The sequence below is a fragment of the Salvia hispanica genome, chromosome 3, assembly GCF_029641045.1.
Source record: "Salvia hispanica isolate PSC_SH4W2 chromosome 3, Shi_PSC_v1, whole genome shotgun sequence".
NCBI lineage: Eukaryota > Viridiplantae > Streptophyta > Magnoliopsida > Lamiales > Lamiaceae > Salvia > Salvia hispanica.
Genome location: NC_142694.1, coordinates 3,138,082 through 3,158,099, shown reverse-complemented (window position 1 = coordinate 3,158,099; position 20,018 = coordinate 3,138,082). Strand labels below are relative to the sequence as shown.

The following is a 20,018-nucleotide window of genomic DNA, read 5'->3' as shown; positions in this document are numbered from 1 at the left end:
GTTATTACTCAAATTGAATCTTTTTCTTGTTGTTTAATAGTTATATATCTGCTTAAAATTGTGATTGAGGTGAAGTGCATGAATGAGAAGGAATACACATGAAAGCATTGTACTATATTTTCTGATTTTTGAAAGAAAAGTGCTTGATTTTAGTTGTTTGAGTAATGTAGAGTGTGATAACAAGGATTTCAGTAGTCAAATGGAATTATATTATAACATCAAGATAGTAAAACAATCTGGTTTGATAATATGGATTCAGACATCCATCTTAGGTTGTCTGGCATCGGAGCTCGTTTCTTGATGAGAAAACCACTGAATGGTTCTCCTAGCTAAAGGTAGCCACATACTTCTAACTCTCTCTTCTCTTTCTGAGCTCACTGAAGTTGAGAATCCAGTGATCCTTCTACTGCTTGAGTTCAATTCTGTGAACCTCGACACGTTTGTGATTTCAGACATCGATCTTTTCTGGGACGGATCCGATGATTTAGACATCATGCTAGACTCCAAATCAATGCTAGTCTCAGTTCTTGCAGCAATCTTGGACTCGAACAGCCTCTTCCTCTCCATATCCTCCTTGATCTTCGAGATTCGCTCTTTGGCTGCTGCCTCTTCGTTGAACCTCCTGCTCGTGGGAAGCCCTTTGTGCCTGATGTCTCTCAGCATCTCGGAGCTGAGAGACATCAGGTCCGAGGAGTTGACATCGCTCCACCTGCTCTTGTGTATGACATCTGACACAATGATCCTATGCTTGACATTGTGCAGAATCCGTGTTCCGTTGCTCTGATTCTTGAATTCTTGTGTCAAAGAAAGCTTCTGTAATGTGTTGGCAAGGTTGAACCTTGATGACCTCCCTTGGTTCTGCTCTCTTTGTATGAAGAACTCGAGATTAGGCTCCTCCCTCGAGCTGCTCGGGCATCTGAAGCTGCTGCTGTGCCTCAGGCTCTTGATGTCTCCTGCATCGAACTTGTACCTGCAGAGGGGGCAGCTGGAGTGATTCTCCAGCCATGTGTCGATGCAGCTCATGTGGAAGGCGTGCCGGCATTTGGGCAGGAGACGGAGGAGCTCCGTGTCCTCGAATCTTGACAGACACACAGCACACTCAAGGCCTTCCTTTGAGCCTCTGAGTGAGGAGAATCTGAAGAATGGGAGTGACTCTATGATGGTCTTGTCTACGCCCGAGGAACGGGGTAATATTGATCCAACGACACGGTCAGCATTGTGGAGAATATCGGGCGGCTGGGATCTGATTCTGTGACAGAACTTGGCATAGCCCAGAATGAGGAAAGTGAGGCAGAACATGATGGATAGGACTCCTAGCACCACTGCCATGCTCGGATGGAGTGGATCTACGTCGTGCTCGTTGGTCGTGCTTTGAGCTTCGACACATATCAGCAAGCAGATGGCAGCAGCCAGCTGCATCAGATGATCCATTTAGATGCAATCTTTCTTGATCATGAGAGGAAGAGATTATGTTATAACTCAAATTTAGTTAATGGATAATGATGCTAATTTGGATTACTCTTTGGGATCTTTCTGATCAACTTAATTTATTTTCAAGAAAGCATCTTTGAAAGATTGCTGGTGCATAATCTTGTTACAACAAGAAGCCAAGATGTTACTTTCTAAAGGAGTTTTTTTTTCATATTTTATTTGGAAATTTCTTTCTCTTGACCACAAAAACCATGTTCTTAAATTTTATCATGTTGAAAAAACGAAGACTCTGCAGATGTAGCTGTGTGATGATATGAATTTTGTTTTCATACACAATAGGACAGTGAATAAAACAAATTCCACTATTGCCATTACCTATCACTATTCAAACTGGTTACAGTTTTTATTTGTAATAATCCTTGTGTCTTGCTATCCCGTTGACTCGCACACATGTCAACCTGTTCTAAGGTAGCTGAGTGAAGAGCCTGCATTCCCGAACAACCCAACTCGTTGACAACTCTCATGGCGTGATAGGTTATTTCACAGCTTTCTCTGATGTTCAAGATTTGTATTTTACACTCACATCATATGAAAGGAACACTTTATTTTTCTTGTGTGACTAGACCTAGCTCACAGATTTCAAAGAGACCACACTAATATTAAAATTGACTACTTACAGTAAATAAGTTAAAGTTTAGAAATAAACAAATGTGTGGATACATCACCAGGCATATTGATTTATGAGAGAAAAAAATTAAACATCAGTTAAATTAGAAAAACAGTAGGAATCACGCGTCTTAATAATTTCATAGCTTCATATTTTGTTTTGTAAATATGTACATAAGGTATCATAAAAAATTTAACCAATTACATACAACAAATTTGAAATCTTAATCTATCCAAAAACATTGTTGCTTTTGGCTGTAACAAAGCTCAAGCTGCCTTGTGCGTGTATGGCACATGGAAGAAGCTGAAAAATGCTTGGTCAAAGAATGAACAGATATATTTATAGGCCTTATAAAGGAGGGAGAGAAACATTGACATTGACATTGAACAGTCAAAAGACAGATAGTATTTTGCAATGTTCTCTTCAATATCATCTCAAGCACCTTCTCAGTTTTTCGTAGCAAATCCCCGTGTCCCGAAATCAACTATAAGTAGCAATTAAAGAAAAATACAAAAAGTTATCAGCACATAAAAGAAAACGATAAAATTCTAAGGAGGTTCAAATGGAAACGAATTTGCAATACATCGAGCTTTATTCCAGATGATTTAATTTTTAAATTGTGCCATAATACATTGTATAAACAACCTCAGTTCCAATGTGGCATCACTAAATACACAGAAACCACATTGAAAATACACCAAGCTGCCCTGTTTTGGGTTTCCAAATGACTTCAATGCAAGCTCTCTCGGGATTCTCGTTCTTCTTAATTTTAAGAAAAGGTAGTAAGAAATTCTCAGCATTACGTTCAGATGTTATACATTTGCTCACCGGAATCTCTTTCAGTCTTGTCCTTAGTAGAGACTTTAGGTTTATAATCTAATTTTTCGCAGGAAGATATTGGCTTTCTGTTATGTAGTATACCAAGTTTTGGTATCTGATTCTTTTAGAAAACAACGACATAAAAAAAAAAACCAAATTCTAGAAAACACGTAATTAAGAAAAGGTAGTAAGAAATTCTGGAGCTGATTAGCCCTAAATAAATTTTCCTCAGGTCATCACCAAAATTAGTACCATTATGAGAAATGCAATGCGGCAATGCCAGACATAGAAACACAGAATTATGGCGATGAGAGGGAAGCTTTTATTACAATCATTAATCAAGCCACTACAATCAACATAGAACATAGCTACGAAACAATTTAATGTGTGATACAATGTGCATCGATCATTTTACACTTCCAGCAAGATTAGAACCAACAATTCATAGCGAGCTCACATCTAACTAAAAACAAATCCAAAACTTAGAACCGTGTCGGAACCAAAGTGGACATTTATTGAAGAAAGGAGGGAGTAGTATAGTTGATAACTATACTAGTATAATATTTTCTCTTACTTTACCACTTCTTCATTTTAACTACTACTCCCTCCGTTCTATAGTAATAGAGTCATTTTGCCATTTTGGTACGTTCCATAGTAATAGAGTCATTTCTCTTTTTAGTAAAATTCAACACATTTTTTCACACCTGCTTTACTCTCTCTTACTTTTTTCTCTCTTCTTCTCTCTAACTTTTTCATTTTCCACTTTATTCTCCATTTACTTACCTCACCTAACACAATTTTTCTTAATTTTTGTGATGAAAAGTTTCGCCTTCATTAGAGCATCTCCAATGCAAATAGGTCAGCCATAAGCCAGCCACTCTCTCTCCCTGAAATCCACCTGCCACATCAGATTTAGGTCAGCCATAGGCCAGCCGCAATAAAAATAATTCAAAATATACTACATTTACGGAATTAAAGTTACGATTAAATTACGGAATTAAATTTACGAGACATATACGGAAAAATTCATTAATTTTATTTAAATAAAAAAAAATTACATTAATTAAAAATAAAAAAAATTACATAATAAAAAAAATCCGGGCTTCCACACACGAGTCACCGCCCCACTCTACTCCTCACTAATTTATTAAAAAAAATACATTAAAAAATGTTAGTATGCCTTGAATTTGTTATAGTTTGCCGCCCCGATGGTATGGCATGTTTCTGTTTTAGGTCTTAATTTTGTATTGGGCTAGTTGTTGTTGTCCATCACTAGATGTTGCTCTTGTACAGAAATTTAGAGATAGAGAAAATCGCGTTTATATAGTTTTTCAAAAATAAAAAAAAAAATAAAAAATAGCGCTGGCCGATCGGCACGCCACGATGGCGGCCAGCGCATCGGCCAGCGCCACGCCATCGGCTAGCCCACGCCGAAATTTTGGCCGATTTCCCGCTGGCCTACTCCAATGGTTCGGCTAGCGACGCGAATCGGCTAGCCGATATTGGAGATGCTCTTACTATGGAACGGGGTGAATACTATTTCATTTTTATAAAAAGAGCGCAGAAAAATTAGCGGACGGAGGTTGTATCAACTTGAAAATACGTACGTCTCGAATCAACGATATAGTACGCCTGCTAAAATTTTACTAGGAGTATAATTTTTCTAACTAAATTTGAAATTCATAGTAGAACATAAAAAAAATGTTGATTGTACATTGTACTGTCTTAATTTCCACGCACGCAACCTTTTGCGACATTAAATTTGAAGTCACAAAATGCAGGCTTTTTTTCTCCAATACACAATCTCTAACAAAATAAATTTGTTTAGCCAATGTTATATTCACACCAAATATCTGCTGGCCTTCGTTGAGTACAAAGTAGAAACGATACGTAAAAAAAATCGACGGCCAAAACAAGAATCCATCCACCACAATTAACACACTTAATTCACCTGAAATCTCCAAAACCCAAACATGCTCTTCCTCATCTCCCTCTTCTTCCTCCACGCCGCCGCGGAGGCCGACATCAGCAAGCCCGGGTGCCCGAGCCAATGCGGCGACATTCCCATCCCATACCCCTTCGGCATCGGCCCCAACTCCTCCTGCTCCCTCAACCCCTTCTTCTCCGTCCACTGCGACTCCTCCTTCTCCCCCCCGAAACCCTTCCTCACCCTCAACAACACCTTACAAATCTCCCACATCTCCGACTCCACAATCCATCTCAAGAACAGAGTCTCCGTCAACTGCTACCACAACTCCTCCGAGCCCCCTAACATAATCCAGTCCTTCATGAACCTCTCCGGCTCCCCCTTCGCCTTCTCCAGCTCCAACAAGATCACCGCCGTCGGCTGCGACGACGTGGCCTTCCTCTCCCGGGACTTCGACGACTGGAGCGACATGATCAGCTCGTGCGTCGCCATCTGCTCCAAGCCGGGCGAGCTCCGCGCCGGGTCGTGCTCGGGGATCGGGTGCTGCGAGGCGGCCGTGCCCGAGGGGCTGCAGTCGGTGTACGTGTCGATGGAGACGATCAACGCGCACGATAAGGTTCGGAACTTCAGCTCGTGTGGGTATGCGTTTCTGGCGGAGGCGGGAGGGTATGGCTTCAACGTGACGGACGTGTGGGACCCGCTGTTTGTCGGGAGAGTGGTGGAGAGCGTGCCGGTCGTCGTCGACTGGGTTATCGGGGAGCGGAGCTGTTTTTGGTTCGGGGAGACCGTGTGCCAGGGGAATAGTGTGTGTGTGGACTCGGGGTCGAGTCTTGGAGGGTATCGTTGCAGCTGCTCCCCCGGATACCAGGGGAATCCGTATCTTTCCCCTGGTTGCCGAGGTTTGTGTCCTAAACTTTCATCGTTTTTTATTTTTTTAAGACCATGGGACGTTATCTACAACTCTTGAGCATCCAAATATTTACCTACTTCTAAGCGTTACTCGCGCTATCTGGGATTGTGAAATTAAACATTAATTAGACTATTTAAACTAATTTTCTGATTTTTAAATTCTTTTATTTTTATAATTAACAATTAAATTGATTTATGAAAAATTTAAAAAAACACGGAGAAAATTATAATTAAAATAACTCAAACAAAAAAAAAACTACTCCTCCGTCTGTCATTAAATGTCTCATTTTTCCTTTTTCGTTCGTCCGTCCATAAATGCCTCATTTCACTTATACTATATTTGGTAGGTGGGCATCTCATTCCACTAACTCATTTCATTCACATTTTATTATAAAACTAATATATAAAGTACAACTCATATTCTACTAACTATTTTCAATCAATTTTTCTTTACAAAGTCAAAAATTTCTTAAAATCCGAGCCGATTAAAATTAGAGTGTGGTGTGTTTCTAGATGAAAAATAATAGTAATGGTATGATTCTTTGAAATACCACAAAATATATAACTATGCAAAATAATGATCATGCAAAATCATGGTGTAACATTTTTTATGTATCAAATGCAACAGATATAAACGAATGTGAGATTAGCAAACCATGCCACAAATATGCGACATGTACAAACCTAGAAGGTTCCTTCAACTGCTCTTGCCCTCTTCACTACGTCGGCGACGGCACAAACCACGGCACCGGCTGCATATACGTCTCCCCTCCGCCAAAACTCGCCGTCTACGCAGCTTCCGGCGCCGGCCTGCTCCTATTCATAACACCCTTCTTCATCTTCTGGTCATACAAACTCCTCAAAAAGAGAAGCATCAAGCAAAAAAAACACATCCTATTCAAACGCAACACCTCCCTTCTCCTCCACCAGCAAAACATCCCCTGCCACGGCCACGCCCACGACAAGCTCCGCACCTTCACAAGCAAAGAGCTCGAGAAGGCCACGGACCGCTTCAACTCCAGCCGCATCCTCGGCTGCGGCGGCCAAGGCACCGTCTACAAAGGCATGCTCTCCGACGGCCGCCTCGTCGCCGTCAAGAAGTCCAAGCACACCTCCCACCGCCACCTCAAAGACTTCATCAACGAGCTCGCCCTCCAATCCGAGATCAACCACCGCAACGTGGTGAAGCTGCTCGGCTGCTGCCTCGAGACCGAGGTCCCTCTCCTCGTCTACGAGTTCGTCCCCAACGGGACGCTCCACGACCTCATCCACGACCCCCACACCGGAATCCCCTTCACCTGGGAGATCCGGCTGAGGATCGCGACGGAGGTGGCAAACGCACTCGCGTACATCCACTGTGCCACCTCCGTCCCGATATACCACAGGGACATGAAGTCCAGTAATATCCTTCTCGACGAGAGGTACAGGGCGAAGCTCTCGGATTTCGGGATCTCGAGGTCGCCTGCTGTGGACCGGGCCCAGGTGACCACGAAAGTCCAGGGGACTTTCGGGTACCTGGACCCAGAGTACTTCCAGACAGGGAAGTTGACTGAGAAAAGCGATGTTTACAGCTTTGGAGTAGTTCTGGTCGAGCTTTTGACCGGTCAAAAGCCTATAGAGATGGGATTGGGGGAGGAAGAGGAGATGAGTCTAGTTACGCGGTTTCTCGGGGCTATGGAAGAGAATCGCCTGAGGGCGATTCTCGATCATAGGATAGCGGACAGTGCTATGGACGAGCTTGCGGTCGTTGCTGACGTGGCAAAGAGGTGTTTGAGCTTGAATGGGAAGAAAAGGCCAAAGATTAGGGAAGTGGTGATGGAGTTGGAGAGCATTGGAAGCAGTGATGAGAATCCATCACTTGTTGAATCTAGCTTTCAAGATATCAGCTTTGCGGATATGGATGATTCATGGACACGTAGTGCTGAATTCTTAGTTTAGATTTTGTGCTATACATAGTTTGTTTGTTGTTACTTGAAATTTGAAATGGTAATGACAAAACAAGTTGAAAATATATTTGTTGATATGTATCATAGTGTGGGTGTCAGGTTATTACATGACAAGAGTTATTTTTAGGGTCTAGTTTAGATTTTTCATCGATTAATTATATTCACTCTTGACATTCTTCAGCATTAGCAAAATCATATTTCTCTGTTTTTGTAGTATTTTTTTCATAATTAAATGAAATTCATTTATGTTCAAAATTTTTTTATTTTCTATGTCAATAATTTTTCAAGTTTTATGGAGGATTAATTAATGATAGAAATATTCAGTCAGTAATTATATTTTTACTGCTTTAGTCACTTGATTATCCTTTGTTAGTTTCATGTAATCAGATTGTAGTTTTGTGTTGGAATTCTTATTTTTATTAACACAACTACGGATATTATGTTGATTTAGGTGACAAATTGTAGGATAGTCCTTAGAGCATCTCCATCCGTGCTCTTAGCTAAGAGCACGGAAGTGGGCCCGGACGCATTTTTACTCCTTGTCCTTAGCTAAGAGCACAACACCCACATCCGTGCTCTTAGCTAAGGACAAGCTCAATGGTCCCACCATTCTATTATTCAATTTAAATAAAAACATTTTCACAATATTAAAATGCATCAAAAATACCCGGAATATTATTACAAATTACTAAATAATTAAAAATTACATAATTCAAATCCTAAAAATTAAAAATTACGTAATTAAAATCCATAAAAATTAAAAAGACCCACTACTCGTTGCCGAATTTCGCCCAAATGTAATTAATTAGATCTTTTTGTAGCTCAATGTGGGCTCTTGTATCGCACATTGCGTGTCTTGTTTCGATCCTCTCGTTCACCGACGTATGCACACCTCGACGTGGGGGAGACCTTGCAGTTGAGCTTCCGGCTTCATCCTCGTCATAAAAGTTAGCTGCCATCGGTCATTCGTCAGCTATAATCATGTTGTGCAAGATAATACACGTGTACATGATGTCGGCGATATTCTTAACGTACCAAAGCCGAGAAGGGTACTTCACAATGTTGAATCGGCCTAGAAGGACCCCAAAAACTCTTTCGACGTCTTTCCGAGCAGACTCTTGACGCTGCGCAAAAAGAATCCGTCTCGGCTCTTGTGGATTGCTGAAAGACTTCACGAAAGTCGACCATCGGCGAGATAGTAACCCATGTGGTATGCATTTCCGTTGACGGTGGAGTCGATCGCCGGTGCTACACCATTCAAAACATCATCGAATAGTGGTGAAGAATATAGCACGTTCAAGTCGTTGTTGGATCCGGCAACACCGAAATATGCATGTCAAATCCATAGGCGGTAGTCGGCGACCGCTTCAAGGGCTGCCGCCTTTGTGGCCGCTTAAGTATTGCCCCCTCCAAGTAGTCGGACAATTCTTCCATTTTCAATGCATGCAGTCAATGCTTGTACGAGTGTACCCCAAATAATTCTCTAATTATTATATTATTGATAAGAACTTAACAAATAATCTCTCACTACAGCTTTAGGTAATACTTTTTGTTTGGGCTTTAGTCCAAATAGAGTTGGACTGGACACTCTTTTAATTCTTAACTAGGCTCAAAATATCTTAATTTCCAGCTAATTAATACGTCATCTCATTTATTATTCTGTTATTAGAATCTCTAACATCTTTTTTATTAATTGTTTTTAAGATACACCATAAATTAAGTTTAAAACCGATATAGGTTGATGGAGTTAAGATAGTTACATTCGTTTATACAAGCCAACGAACTAAAAGCACAAACATAAAAAAAAAAAAAAATGGCGCTCAAATTGTTACATTTGGTTATCCTTTTCATATTTGCTTCTGTGGACATCACATGCACCAATGCGGTGGGTCCGCCTACGGTTCATGTGATTAATGCATTGACCGACCCGTCTCCGGTGCATCTAAGGATTACTGTTGCAAAAGATGACGATTTTGAAAGGAATGAGATCTTGAAACAAGGTGAGAGTCTCGATTTAGAGATTAACAGAGGTGGTGACTTTTTTGGTGATTTTAGGCGAGGAGAAGGAGCTCAATCTATTTCTGTTATTCTTTTTTTGGTGGATCGAGACAGATCTAATCCTCAATTTCAAGATAATATATATTGGAAGGTTGAAGATGATGGAGTCTCTTTTAGCTATGATAACAATAGTTATGGACCAAAGGATCCTTGGCGCTAAAATCAAATTTAATATCGTATTTGAAATTCTATCATTGTATTGTAGTTTATGATGCTCAATATTGATAATTTTGAATTAAATAAAGTATTTTAAAGGCCGTGCCGAACAACAATAGATCTATTGTTTGTGGACGGAGGGAGTACTTTAAAATTAGGACCCACATCCCACCAACTTTTTCAACTCACATTCTATTAGATTTCTTAAAACCCGTGCCAGGTCAAAGTGTCCCAAATTATCTGGGACGGAGGGAGTATTTATTTGTTGATTTCTGTTTAGTAATGTACATCTATCTCATAACAAGACTTTTTGCAGTAGCATTGTAATATTAATAAAAATTGGCAAATCAAAATTTGATTGTGAACATACAATAAATTGGAGGTCAATTAATCCTAGACATTAGAATCGTCATGCCATGTCTCTTTTATTGTGTCCATGTTCTTCCCTACAAACCACAATCTCTCTTCCCCGTCCATTCATTTCGTCATGCCATGTCCCTCTGAGGGCATTAAAAGATTGTGTACAGATTGAGTAAATTTCTCATACGACCAAAATGGGGCAGGAGAGACTAGAGAGAGAGTTACCAAGAGGCAAAATGGAGTAAGGATTGGGATTCTTTAAATACTCCATGATAAACATAATTTATTATCTCATTTTATATATGCCATCAATCAACAAATGTGCCTCAATAGTGAATTTTCCAATATTTCATTTGTGTACTCAAGATAATGATCGTATGTACAATATCGTAAAAACAAACTTTGAAATATTTCTGTTCAAAATTTTCAACTTGCACCTAATTGACATCTCACATTTCTATTTTAGTTAGTTTGGCAGAGATCACAAACGTCCATTATTGTTTGAGTTTGGCATAGGAATATGATTACATAATTTAAAAGAATAGGTCAATAAGTGAAATCTTTTAAAGTAGCAGTGCTTTATTAATAGAATAATAGTACTACTGTATTAATTTCCTTTAAAATTCAGTCTTTGTTATTTTATACTTCGTAATAAGAGTATTTAATTTTGAGAAGCTTGGTGATATACTCATATACTATAAAAAAAGATTCAATTATATAAAGAGAGAATTTATAGTTGAAGATACAATAAAAATACAAATAATCAAGGAGTGATGTTTATCTCAACTAGGGTCACTTGTTCTCCAGGCAAAACACTAAATGGGTGTGGAGCTGGAGACTGAGCTCCGTTTGGGAGAGTGATAGTGACCTCGTATTCACCGAGGAAGAGGGCAGCTTCATAGAGGCCAGCATTGTCGGTTTTCCCGTTGGTGTCATTCACCCAGATGAACTCGTTGATGAACGAGTCCACTATGTCGCCCGTCCGAAGGTTTCGATAGTTTACGTCGGTTAAACACATCTGCCAGCAACCCCTGTCGACGCTCATCACAGCCCACATTATAATGCCGTCCATGTAGGGGTGCGCGTAAAGCTCACGCAGCAGGGGGTCTATTAAATCAACCTGGATGGATGCCCAAATCGAACCAAACTTAATTATACGGACGGACGAAAATGAAAATGAAAATGAAAATATACCATCGAGGGTGCTTGGCCATAAACGTCAAACTCAGTGACCCAAACAGGGTATGTGGTGGCGTGGAATATATCGATGGCGGCCCTAATGTACGGGAAATTGGGCACTTCAATTTGGAAATGACCCTGGAGGCCGATCCCTAGAGGCCCGTCGTAGCCTCCTTTCCTTAGCCGCTCGATTTTCTGGAGATATCTGGCGGTGGTGGCAGAGGACATAATGCCGACACCTTCGATGACATTGAACTCGTTGAGGAAGGGGACGGGGAGGGGGTCGAGCTGGTGGGCGAGTCTGTAGACGTCGGCGCCCTTGTGGGTGACGTTGCTGTAGAGCTGGTGGTGCATGTTCTCGTTGATCACGTCCCAGTGGATGACTTGCCCTCTGTACTTGCTCACCACCGACTCCACTCGCTTCATCGCTGCGGCCCGACGTGCGTCTCCCGTTAGATTTGCCTTCCACGTGGCGTACTTGGGGTCGTCCCACAGGATGTTGTGGCCCCGGACCTTGATCCCGTTGTTTTTCACAAACGCCATCATCGCATCCGACTTGGTGTAGTTAACTTTCCCCTGCTCCGCCTCGGTGTATTCCCTATAAATAATAAATTTGTGTTACAAAACATACAGTAGTACTACCTCCGTCCCCCAAAATTTGCTACACTTTGACCCGACACGGATTTTAAGAAATGTAATGGAAAATGAGTTGAAAAAGTTGGTGGGACGTGAGTCCTACTTTTAAAGTAGTTTTATAATAAAATGTAAGTAGGAATGAGTTAGTGCAATATGGAATCCACTACCAAAAAATAGTAAAAGTGAAGTGTATCGAATTTTCAGGGACGGACCGAAATGTTAAACTATATCAAATTTTCAGGGACATACTATTTATTTGATTAATAAAAACTGATTTAATTACCATTTCAACTCATTCCCGAAAGTGGTATACTTGAATCGTTTTTCTAAGAACCATTTCTGATACACTTGGTTCTCGAGGATCGAATTGCTCATGGCGTTGCCGAAGGGGAACCGCGGCTCTTTTAGTTTGATCGACACATCCGCATCTGCCACCGCCATTCCTAACTCATTCGTCACTTCAAACTTCACTTTCCCCTTGCGCACTTGCAAGTGTGATCATCTTATAAATCTGATTATATATATAATTAAGTAGTAGCAAGTACACTACAAAAAAAAAGGTAATTAGTGACGGAAATTAGTAGCTCAACATCTAGTGACGGAATTAGTGACTGAAGCATGACTGTCACTAATTAGTGACAAAGTACTCCGTCACTAATGCCAAACAGTAGCTTATGATTCTATCACAATATGTTTAGCGACGGAAATTCCGTCACTAAAGCTTTTTACTGACAAGTTTATTATTGACGGATCTGTCACTAAACTACTATGTGAAGCAATAACTGTTTAGTGACGGAAAAATCCGTCACTAACTGGTAGTAGTATAATTAATGTAATTGTTGTACCTTTTCAACGCTCTCCACCCGGTGTGAATTCCACTCTTCTTGTGTGAACGGTTGCACTGACACGCTATCGACCCACATGACAGCTCCGGTCACATTGGCCTCGATCTGGAGCTTGGCCGATTCCGTCACGTTCGACTCGAACCCACCTTTGAGCATGCTCCAACAGCCGGCTTTTGGGAAAATGAAGTTTGCAGTTTGTTCGCCGTTGCTTGTCACTAACTTTATTTGCACGGCGCCACCCTTTCCCTTGCGTAGTTGGAACCATGCTGCACATATTATTTATTAATTACATACTACTCCTATTCAATAAATAAATAAAATGTACTCCTAAATGTTGGATATTTTAGTGTAATTGGATTAACTTAATTGATCAGTATATTGAATCTGCCTAACAGTACAAGTGATTGAATTACCGGAGACACTGTACAGTTTGCCCTTCTCCACATTGAAGCTCTGATAAACGCCATTGGAGACGACCGCAGTAGCGGTTTCCATCCACTGATTTCGCACTCTCTATTTTGGCCTCTCCGCCCGCTATCCATCCATTTAATTCCTCGTTGAATTCGGGATTTTTGACGATTCCACCCTTGTATAGAGGTGCCCCGGGCTTCGCCACACACTGAAATTTATTTCAAAACACTCCATTACTTAAAAAATAGTACTAGTAATACTTACTTACTAGAGAATACATTTTAAACTAATTACCTCGAGTATATATGAGTAATCATAAGGCACTGCATATACTTGAAAGCCTAACACACAATACAGAAATAGATGTCAGAGTTTGTGATTAGAACAAAAACGCCACAAGAGAGAGATATATTAGTGTACTTACCAAAGAAAATATTTATCAGAGTGATAAAAGTGTAGAGGAAAGAGTTGAAAGATGTGTTCATTTTGGGGAGATAGTAGAGATGGAGTGAGTTTGATGAGTGATAGACTGAGGTGGAGAATCAGTGTATGTATAAAAATTGGGTAGTTGAGTGATAATTAGTGATTGTGGCTTATTTGAAGTTGTAATTCACTACTTTGTTGAGTAATTGAATTTATGATAAATTTGAATCAATTTTCTATTATGTTAAAATTTATACTACAGTACTATATTAGACATAATGAAAAGTATAGCTGCCAACCCTCAATTACCTAATACTAGTATCGTGTCAAAATTCAGGAAAAAAATATGCTTTAAGATTACAAAAAATATAAAGAAATGATAAGAAAACACATACTCTATAAGAAACGAACACCAAGTCGATTTCATGGACCATAAATACACTGTTAGAATCCTCTTAGTGTTAAGAAACAAACACATAAAAAACACCTCACTTTCACTTTTAATTGGATATGTTTATTAAATTGGATTATATCAGTTTATTAGATGGGCCCCAAATCATTAGGCCCAATTGAACCCTAGAGAAATTTATCTAATTACTTTCTCTCGCTCCGAGAAAGAGCGAAAACCTGCGCCGGAACCTCTTCGCTCCGAGAAAGAGCGAGAACCTCTTCGCCGAACCGGAGGATGGACGATATCGCCTTCACCCAGGTCCCTGTTTAATTATTGTCTTCCTTTATAGATGAATTATCTTTTATTAAATTGTCTTTGATGAAATTGTCGGGCTGTAGGTAGATGCAGATTCCGTGGATATATTTAACAAGCATTTCCCTGTCAAGCGTGGAAGCGACGTACGCACACGCTTTATTGCTCAGCGAAATGGGAATCTGCAAATAGCTCATCTCATGGTAAGAGCTTATGTCTAATTGTAATTGTATTTTTTTTAGCTTTGCTCTCAATTCTTTCTTTTTAATAGGCCATGTTTGTTAACTTCCACGTGGCTAAGAAGCTAGGAGGTGAAGCTTACCTCAGGTAAGCTTCTATACTAGTTGTTTTACTAACTTGAGATATCACACAAATTTTGTCTTCTAAATAGATTGGATGACACGAAACCAGCAGCTGCCGAAAGCAATTATATAGACCCGCTTGAAGAGAATATGGGATGGATGGGTTGTGAACCATTTAAGGTATAGTCCATTACTTGAAAATCTTTTTGTACATAGTCTAATATATGTTTTGAAATTTCAGATCACCCGCGTCAGTGATTATTTCAAACAGCTCTATGATTCAGCTGTGGAGCTTATAAGTCGTGGACATGCGTATGTTGATCATGAGGTGCGTTTTGGACACTCTAATTTTATATTTGATTATTTTTTGTTTAATGGTTGACCATAATTTCACAGGGATATAATGAGACGGACAGTCCTTGGAGGGATAGATCAATTTCCGATTCTCTAGAGTCGTTTGATAGAATGAAGAATGGGGAGTATAAGAAAGGAGAAGCAACATTAAGAATCAAACTGAAGATGCTGACTCAGAATTTCAATTTGTATGATCCAATTGTTTATCGTATCAAGGTAAGTGTCTTAACATTAATGCCTTGACTCTGTGATGCGGGATGCTAATGTGCTCTTCCACTGTTCAGTCCAAACCTCATCCCTGCACAGGATCTGAATGGTGCATCTATCCAAGTTACGAATATGCTCATTGCATTGTTGATTCTCTTGAAAACATAACACATTCGGTTAGTAACTTTGCTGGAGGAATTATTTTCCTTATTGACTATGTTTGAATTTCCTGTAGAATCACTTGATACTCAATGCTTGCACTCTAACTATATTAGTGATAACCTTTTCTACTTAAAATGGTTTTCTTGTTGTCGTTCTCTTAACAAATAAACAAAAGCTTCTTTTTATCTGCAGAATTAAGTAATTTTGATTGCTATATCTCGTGATATTTTATTCCTGAATGTTGTGGTCGATCTTTTCATGCAGCTGTTCTCACTTGAATTTGAGACACGAGCTGCCTTATACCACTGGTTATTGAGCGCACTGGGTCTCTACCAACCATGTGTGTGTGAATATTCTCCACTGAATATTACCCATACAGTGATGTCAAATCATAAGGTGTGTTGAAGTATGGAGAGTCTATGAGTGGGCAGTTCAATTCATAATAGGATCTGATCCTATTTGGCATGCTCTTGCAGTTAGTTCGACTTGTGAATGAAAAGTTGGTTGATGATTGGGATGATCCTCGCCTCATGACCCTGGCTGGATTGGTACATAGAGGCGTGACTTCAACTTCATTAATTGATTTTTTTCGAAGAATTGGGATTAGAAGAAGGTTGATTATCCGTTGATTGTATTCCACTATTTTATTTCTCCATTTTCTTTGATGATTAAGAAATAAAAGATATGTGTTCTGCAGTGGCAATAATTTGATACGCCTGAACCTCCTAGAGGACCATATAAGGGAGGACCTGAACAGAAAAGCACTCGACTGCGCCATGGTTGTACTAAATCCATTGAAGGTGTGCATCTTCCTAACTTACATTTGTGTTGTCTCTAGAAATTACTGTTAGTTCTTTCGTGTAACTTTTGAATACTGGAACGTGAATTTTCATTCTCACTTTTTTTCTGTATTTCAGGTTGTAATTACAAACATGGATGCTGCTGTCCAAGATTTTGAAGCCATGAAATTAACAGATGCTCCTGCAGATAATGCATCGGTATAGATCTTGATGCTCCTGCCGATGATGCATCGTCCAACCTGATTTTATTAATTTTGCATTTTAATACATCACTACTTCAGAGTAATCTGCCTATTATAATTATGTGTTATGTTGCACATTGTTACATGTTATTGCTATTTGGTGATGGCAATTTGATGTTTATTCTTGCTCCTTTTATTTAGGTTCCTTCATCCAATGTTGTTTACATTGAACAGTCTGATTTTCGGGTGAAAGATTCTATGGATTACTGTGGACTTTCTCTTGGGAGTTCTGTCCTCCTTAGGTGCTTTTTTTTGGCAGTTAATCTTAAAGTTTCACCATTGCTTGGTATTTTCAGATAGCACTGAAATATGCTTCCCCATAATGTAGGTATTCAATTCATATAAAGTGCACAGGTGTGGTTTTAGGCGATGATAATGAGACCGTGTGTGGAATTATTGCTTTGTACATTCCATCAAACGAAAGCAAACCAAAGGTAAGCTTTTAATAGTTATGACGGACATGAATGAATGTTTAGATTTCTCGAATAATATTAAATTACTGACATTCTGTGCTACAGGGCGTTCTGAACTGGGCTTCAGAATCTTCACCAGGAGTTGATCCTCTTAAGGTGGAAGTTAGATTGTTTGACAAACTATTCAACTCTGAGGTTAAACACATCTGCCAGCAACCCCCGTCCACGCTCATCACAGCCCACATTATAATGCCGTCCATGTAGGGGTGCGAGTAAAGCTCACGCAGCAGGGGGTCTATTAAATCAACCTGGATGGATGCCCAAATCGAACCAAACTTAATTATACGGACGGACGAAAATGAAAATGAAAATGAAAATGAAAATGAAAATATACCATCGAGGGTGATTGGCCATAAACATCAAACTCAGTGACCCAAACATGGTATGTAGTGGCGTGGAATATATCGATGGCGGCCCTAATGTACGGGAAATTGGGCACTTTAATTTGGAAATGACCCTGGAGGCCGATCCCTAGAGGCCCGTCATAGCCTCCTTTCCTTAGCCGCTCGATTTTCTGGAGATATCTGGCGGTGGTGGCAGAGACATGATGCCGACACCTTCGATGACATTGAACTCGTTGAGGAAGGGGACGGGGAGAGGGTCGAGCTGGTGGGCGAGTCTGTAGACGTCGGCGCCCTTGTGGGTGACGTTGCTGTAGAGCTGGTGGTGCATGTTCTCGTTGATCACGTCCCAGTGGATGACTTGCCCTCTGTACTTGCTCACCACCGACTCCACTCGCTTCATCGCTGCGGCCCGACGTGCGTCTCCCGTTAGATTTGCCTTCCACGTGGCGTACTTGGGGTCGTCCCACAGGATGTTGTGGCCCCGGACCTTGATCCCGTTGTTTTTCACAAACGCCATCATCGCATCCGACTTGGTGTAGTTAACTTTCCCCTGCTCCGCCTCGGTGTATTCCCTATAAATAATAAATTTGTGTTACAAAACATACAGTAGTACTACCTCCGTCCCCCAAAATTTGCTACACTTTGACCCGACACGGATTTTAAGAAATGTAATGGAAAATGAGTTGAAAAAGTTGGTGGGACGTGAGTCCTACTTTTAAAGTAGTTTTATAATAAAATGTAAGTAGGAATGAGTTAGTGCAATATGGAATCCACTACCAAAAAATAGTAAAAGTGAAGTGTATCGAATTTTCAGGGACGGACCGAAATGTTAAACTATATCAAATTTTCAGGGACATACTATTTATTTGATTAATAAAAACTGATTTAATTACCATTTCAACTCATTCCCGAAAGTGGTATACTTGAATCGTTTTTCTAAGAACCATTTCTGATACACTTGGTTCTCGAGGATCGAATTGCTCATGGCGTTGCCGAAGGGGAACCGCGGCTCTTTTAGTTTGATCGACACATCCGCATCTGCCACCGCCATTCCTAACTCATTCGTCACTTCAAACTTCACTTTCCCCTTGCGCACTTGCAAGTGTGATCATCTTATAAATCTGATTATATATATAATTAAGTAGTAGCAAGTACACTACAAAAAAAAAGGTAATTAGTGACGGAAATTAGTAGCTCAACATCTAGTGACGGAATTAGTGACTGAAGCATGACTGTCACTAATTAGTGACAAAGTACTCCATCACTAATGCCAAACAGTAGCTTATGATTCTATCACAATATGTTTAGCGACGGAAATTCCGTCACTAAAGCTTTTTACTGACAAGTTTATTATTGACGGATCTGTCACTAAACTACTATGTGAAGCAATAACTGTTTAGTGACGGAAAAATCCGTCACTAACTGGTAGTAGTATAATTAATGTAATTGTTGTACCTTTTCAACGCTCTCCACCCGGTGTGAATTCCACTCTTCTTGTGTGAACGGTTGCACTGACACGCTATCGACCCACATGACAGCTCCGGTCACATTGGCCTCGATCTGGAGCTTGGCCGATTCCGTCACGTTCGACTCGAACCCACCTTTGAGCATGCTCCAACAGCCGGCTTTTGGGAAAATGAAGTTTGCAGTTTGTTCGCCGTTGCTTGTCACTAACTTTATTTGCACGGCGCCACCCTTTCCCTTGCGTAGTTGGAACCATGCTGCACATATTATTTATTAATTACATACTACTCCTATTCAATAAATAAATAAAATGTACTCCTAAATGTTGGATATTTTAGTGTAATTGGATTAACTTAATTGATCAGTATATTGAATCTGCCTAACAGTACAAGTGATTGAATTACCGGAGACACTGTACAGTTTGCCCTTCTCCACATTGAAGCTCTGATAAACGCCATTGGAGACGACCGCAGTAGCGGTTTCCATCCACTGATTTCGCACTCTCTATTTTGGCCTCTCCGCCCGCTATCCATCCATTTAATTCCTCGTTGAATTCGGGATTTTTGACGATTCCACCCTTGTATAGAGGTGCCCCGGGCTTCGCCACACACTGAAATTTATTTCAAAACACTCCATTACTTAAAAAATAGTTCTAGTAATACTTACTTACTAGAGAATACATTTTAAACTAATTACCTCGAGTATATATGAGTAATCATAAGGCACTGCATATACTTGAAAGCCTAACACACAATACAGAAATAGATGTCAGAGTTTGTGATTAGAACAAAAACGCCACAAGAGAGAGATATATTAGTGTACTTACCAAAGAAAATATTTATCAGAGTGATAAAAGTGTAGAGGAAAGAGTTGAAAGATGTGTTCATTTTGGGGAGATAGTAGAGATGGAGTGAGTTTGATGAGTGATAGACTGAGGTGGAGAATCAGTGTATGTATAAAAATTGGGTAGTTGAGTGATAATTAGTGATTGTGGCTTATTTGAAGTTGTAATTCACTACTTTGTTGAGTAATTGAATTTATGATAAATTTGAATCAATTTTCTATTATGTTAAAATTTATACTACAGTACTATATTAGACATAATGAAAAGTATAGCTGCCAACCCTCAATTACCTAATACTAGTATCGTGTCAAAATTCAGGAAAAAAATATGCTTTAAGATTACAAAAAATATAAAGA

General features: G+C 40.0%; 1 protein-coding gene and 4 pseudogenes across 1 annotated transcript; 2 read left to right on the top strand and 3 right to left on the bottom strand.

Annotated features, from left to right (window-relative positions):
• Positions 1-214: 214 nt before the first annotated feature.
• LOC148929953 (E3 ubiquitin-protein ligase ATL42 pseudogene) lies at positions 215-1,473 on the bottom strand (annotated as a pseudogene).
• A 3,417-nt stretch (positions 1,474-4,890) lies between these two features.
• On the top strand, positions 4,891-7,691 carry LOC125214858 (wall-associated receptor kinase-like 8 pseudogene; annotated as a pseudogene).
• A 3,345-nt stretch (positions 7,692-11,036) lies between these two features.
• Positions 11,037-13,829, bottom strand: LOC148929952 (endo-1,4-beta-xylanase 5-like; annotated as a pseudogene).
• Positions 13,830-14,452: 623 nt separating this feature from the next.
• LOC148929951 (glutamine--tRNA ligase-like) lies at positions 14,453-17,148 on the top strand (the record flags this gene model as incomplete). The annotated part of the gene is made up of 14 exons (XM_089068873.1): positions 14,453-14,476; positions 14,557-14,673; positions 14,742-14,797; positions 14,862-14,952; positions 15,014-15,100; positions 15,169-15,342; positions 15,411-15,509; positions 15,760-15,891; positions 15,972-16,108; positions 16,193-16,295; positions 16,413-16,493; positions 16,679-16,779; positions 16,866-16,971; positions 17,056-17,148. Coding segments are annotated over exons 1-14 (1,401 nt in total), but the record flags the coding sequence as incomplete, so codon positions are not given.
• Positions 17,149-17,150: 2 nt separating this feature from the next.
• On the bottom strand, positions 17,151-19,705 carry LOC148929950 (endo-1,4-beta-xylanase 5-like; annotated as a pseudogene).
• Positions 19,706-20,018: the final 313 nt, after the last annotated feature.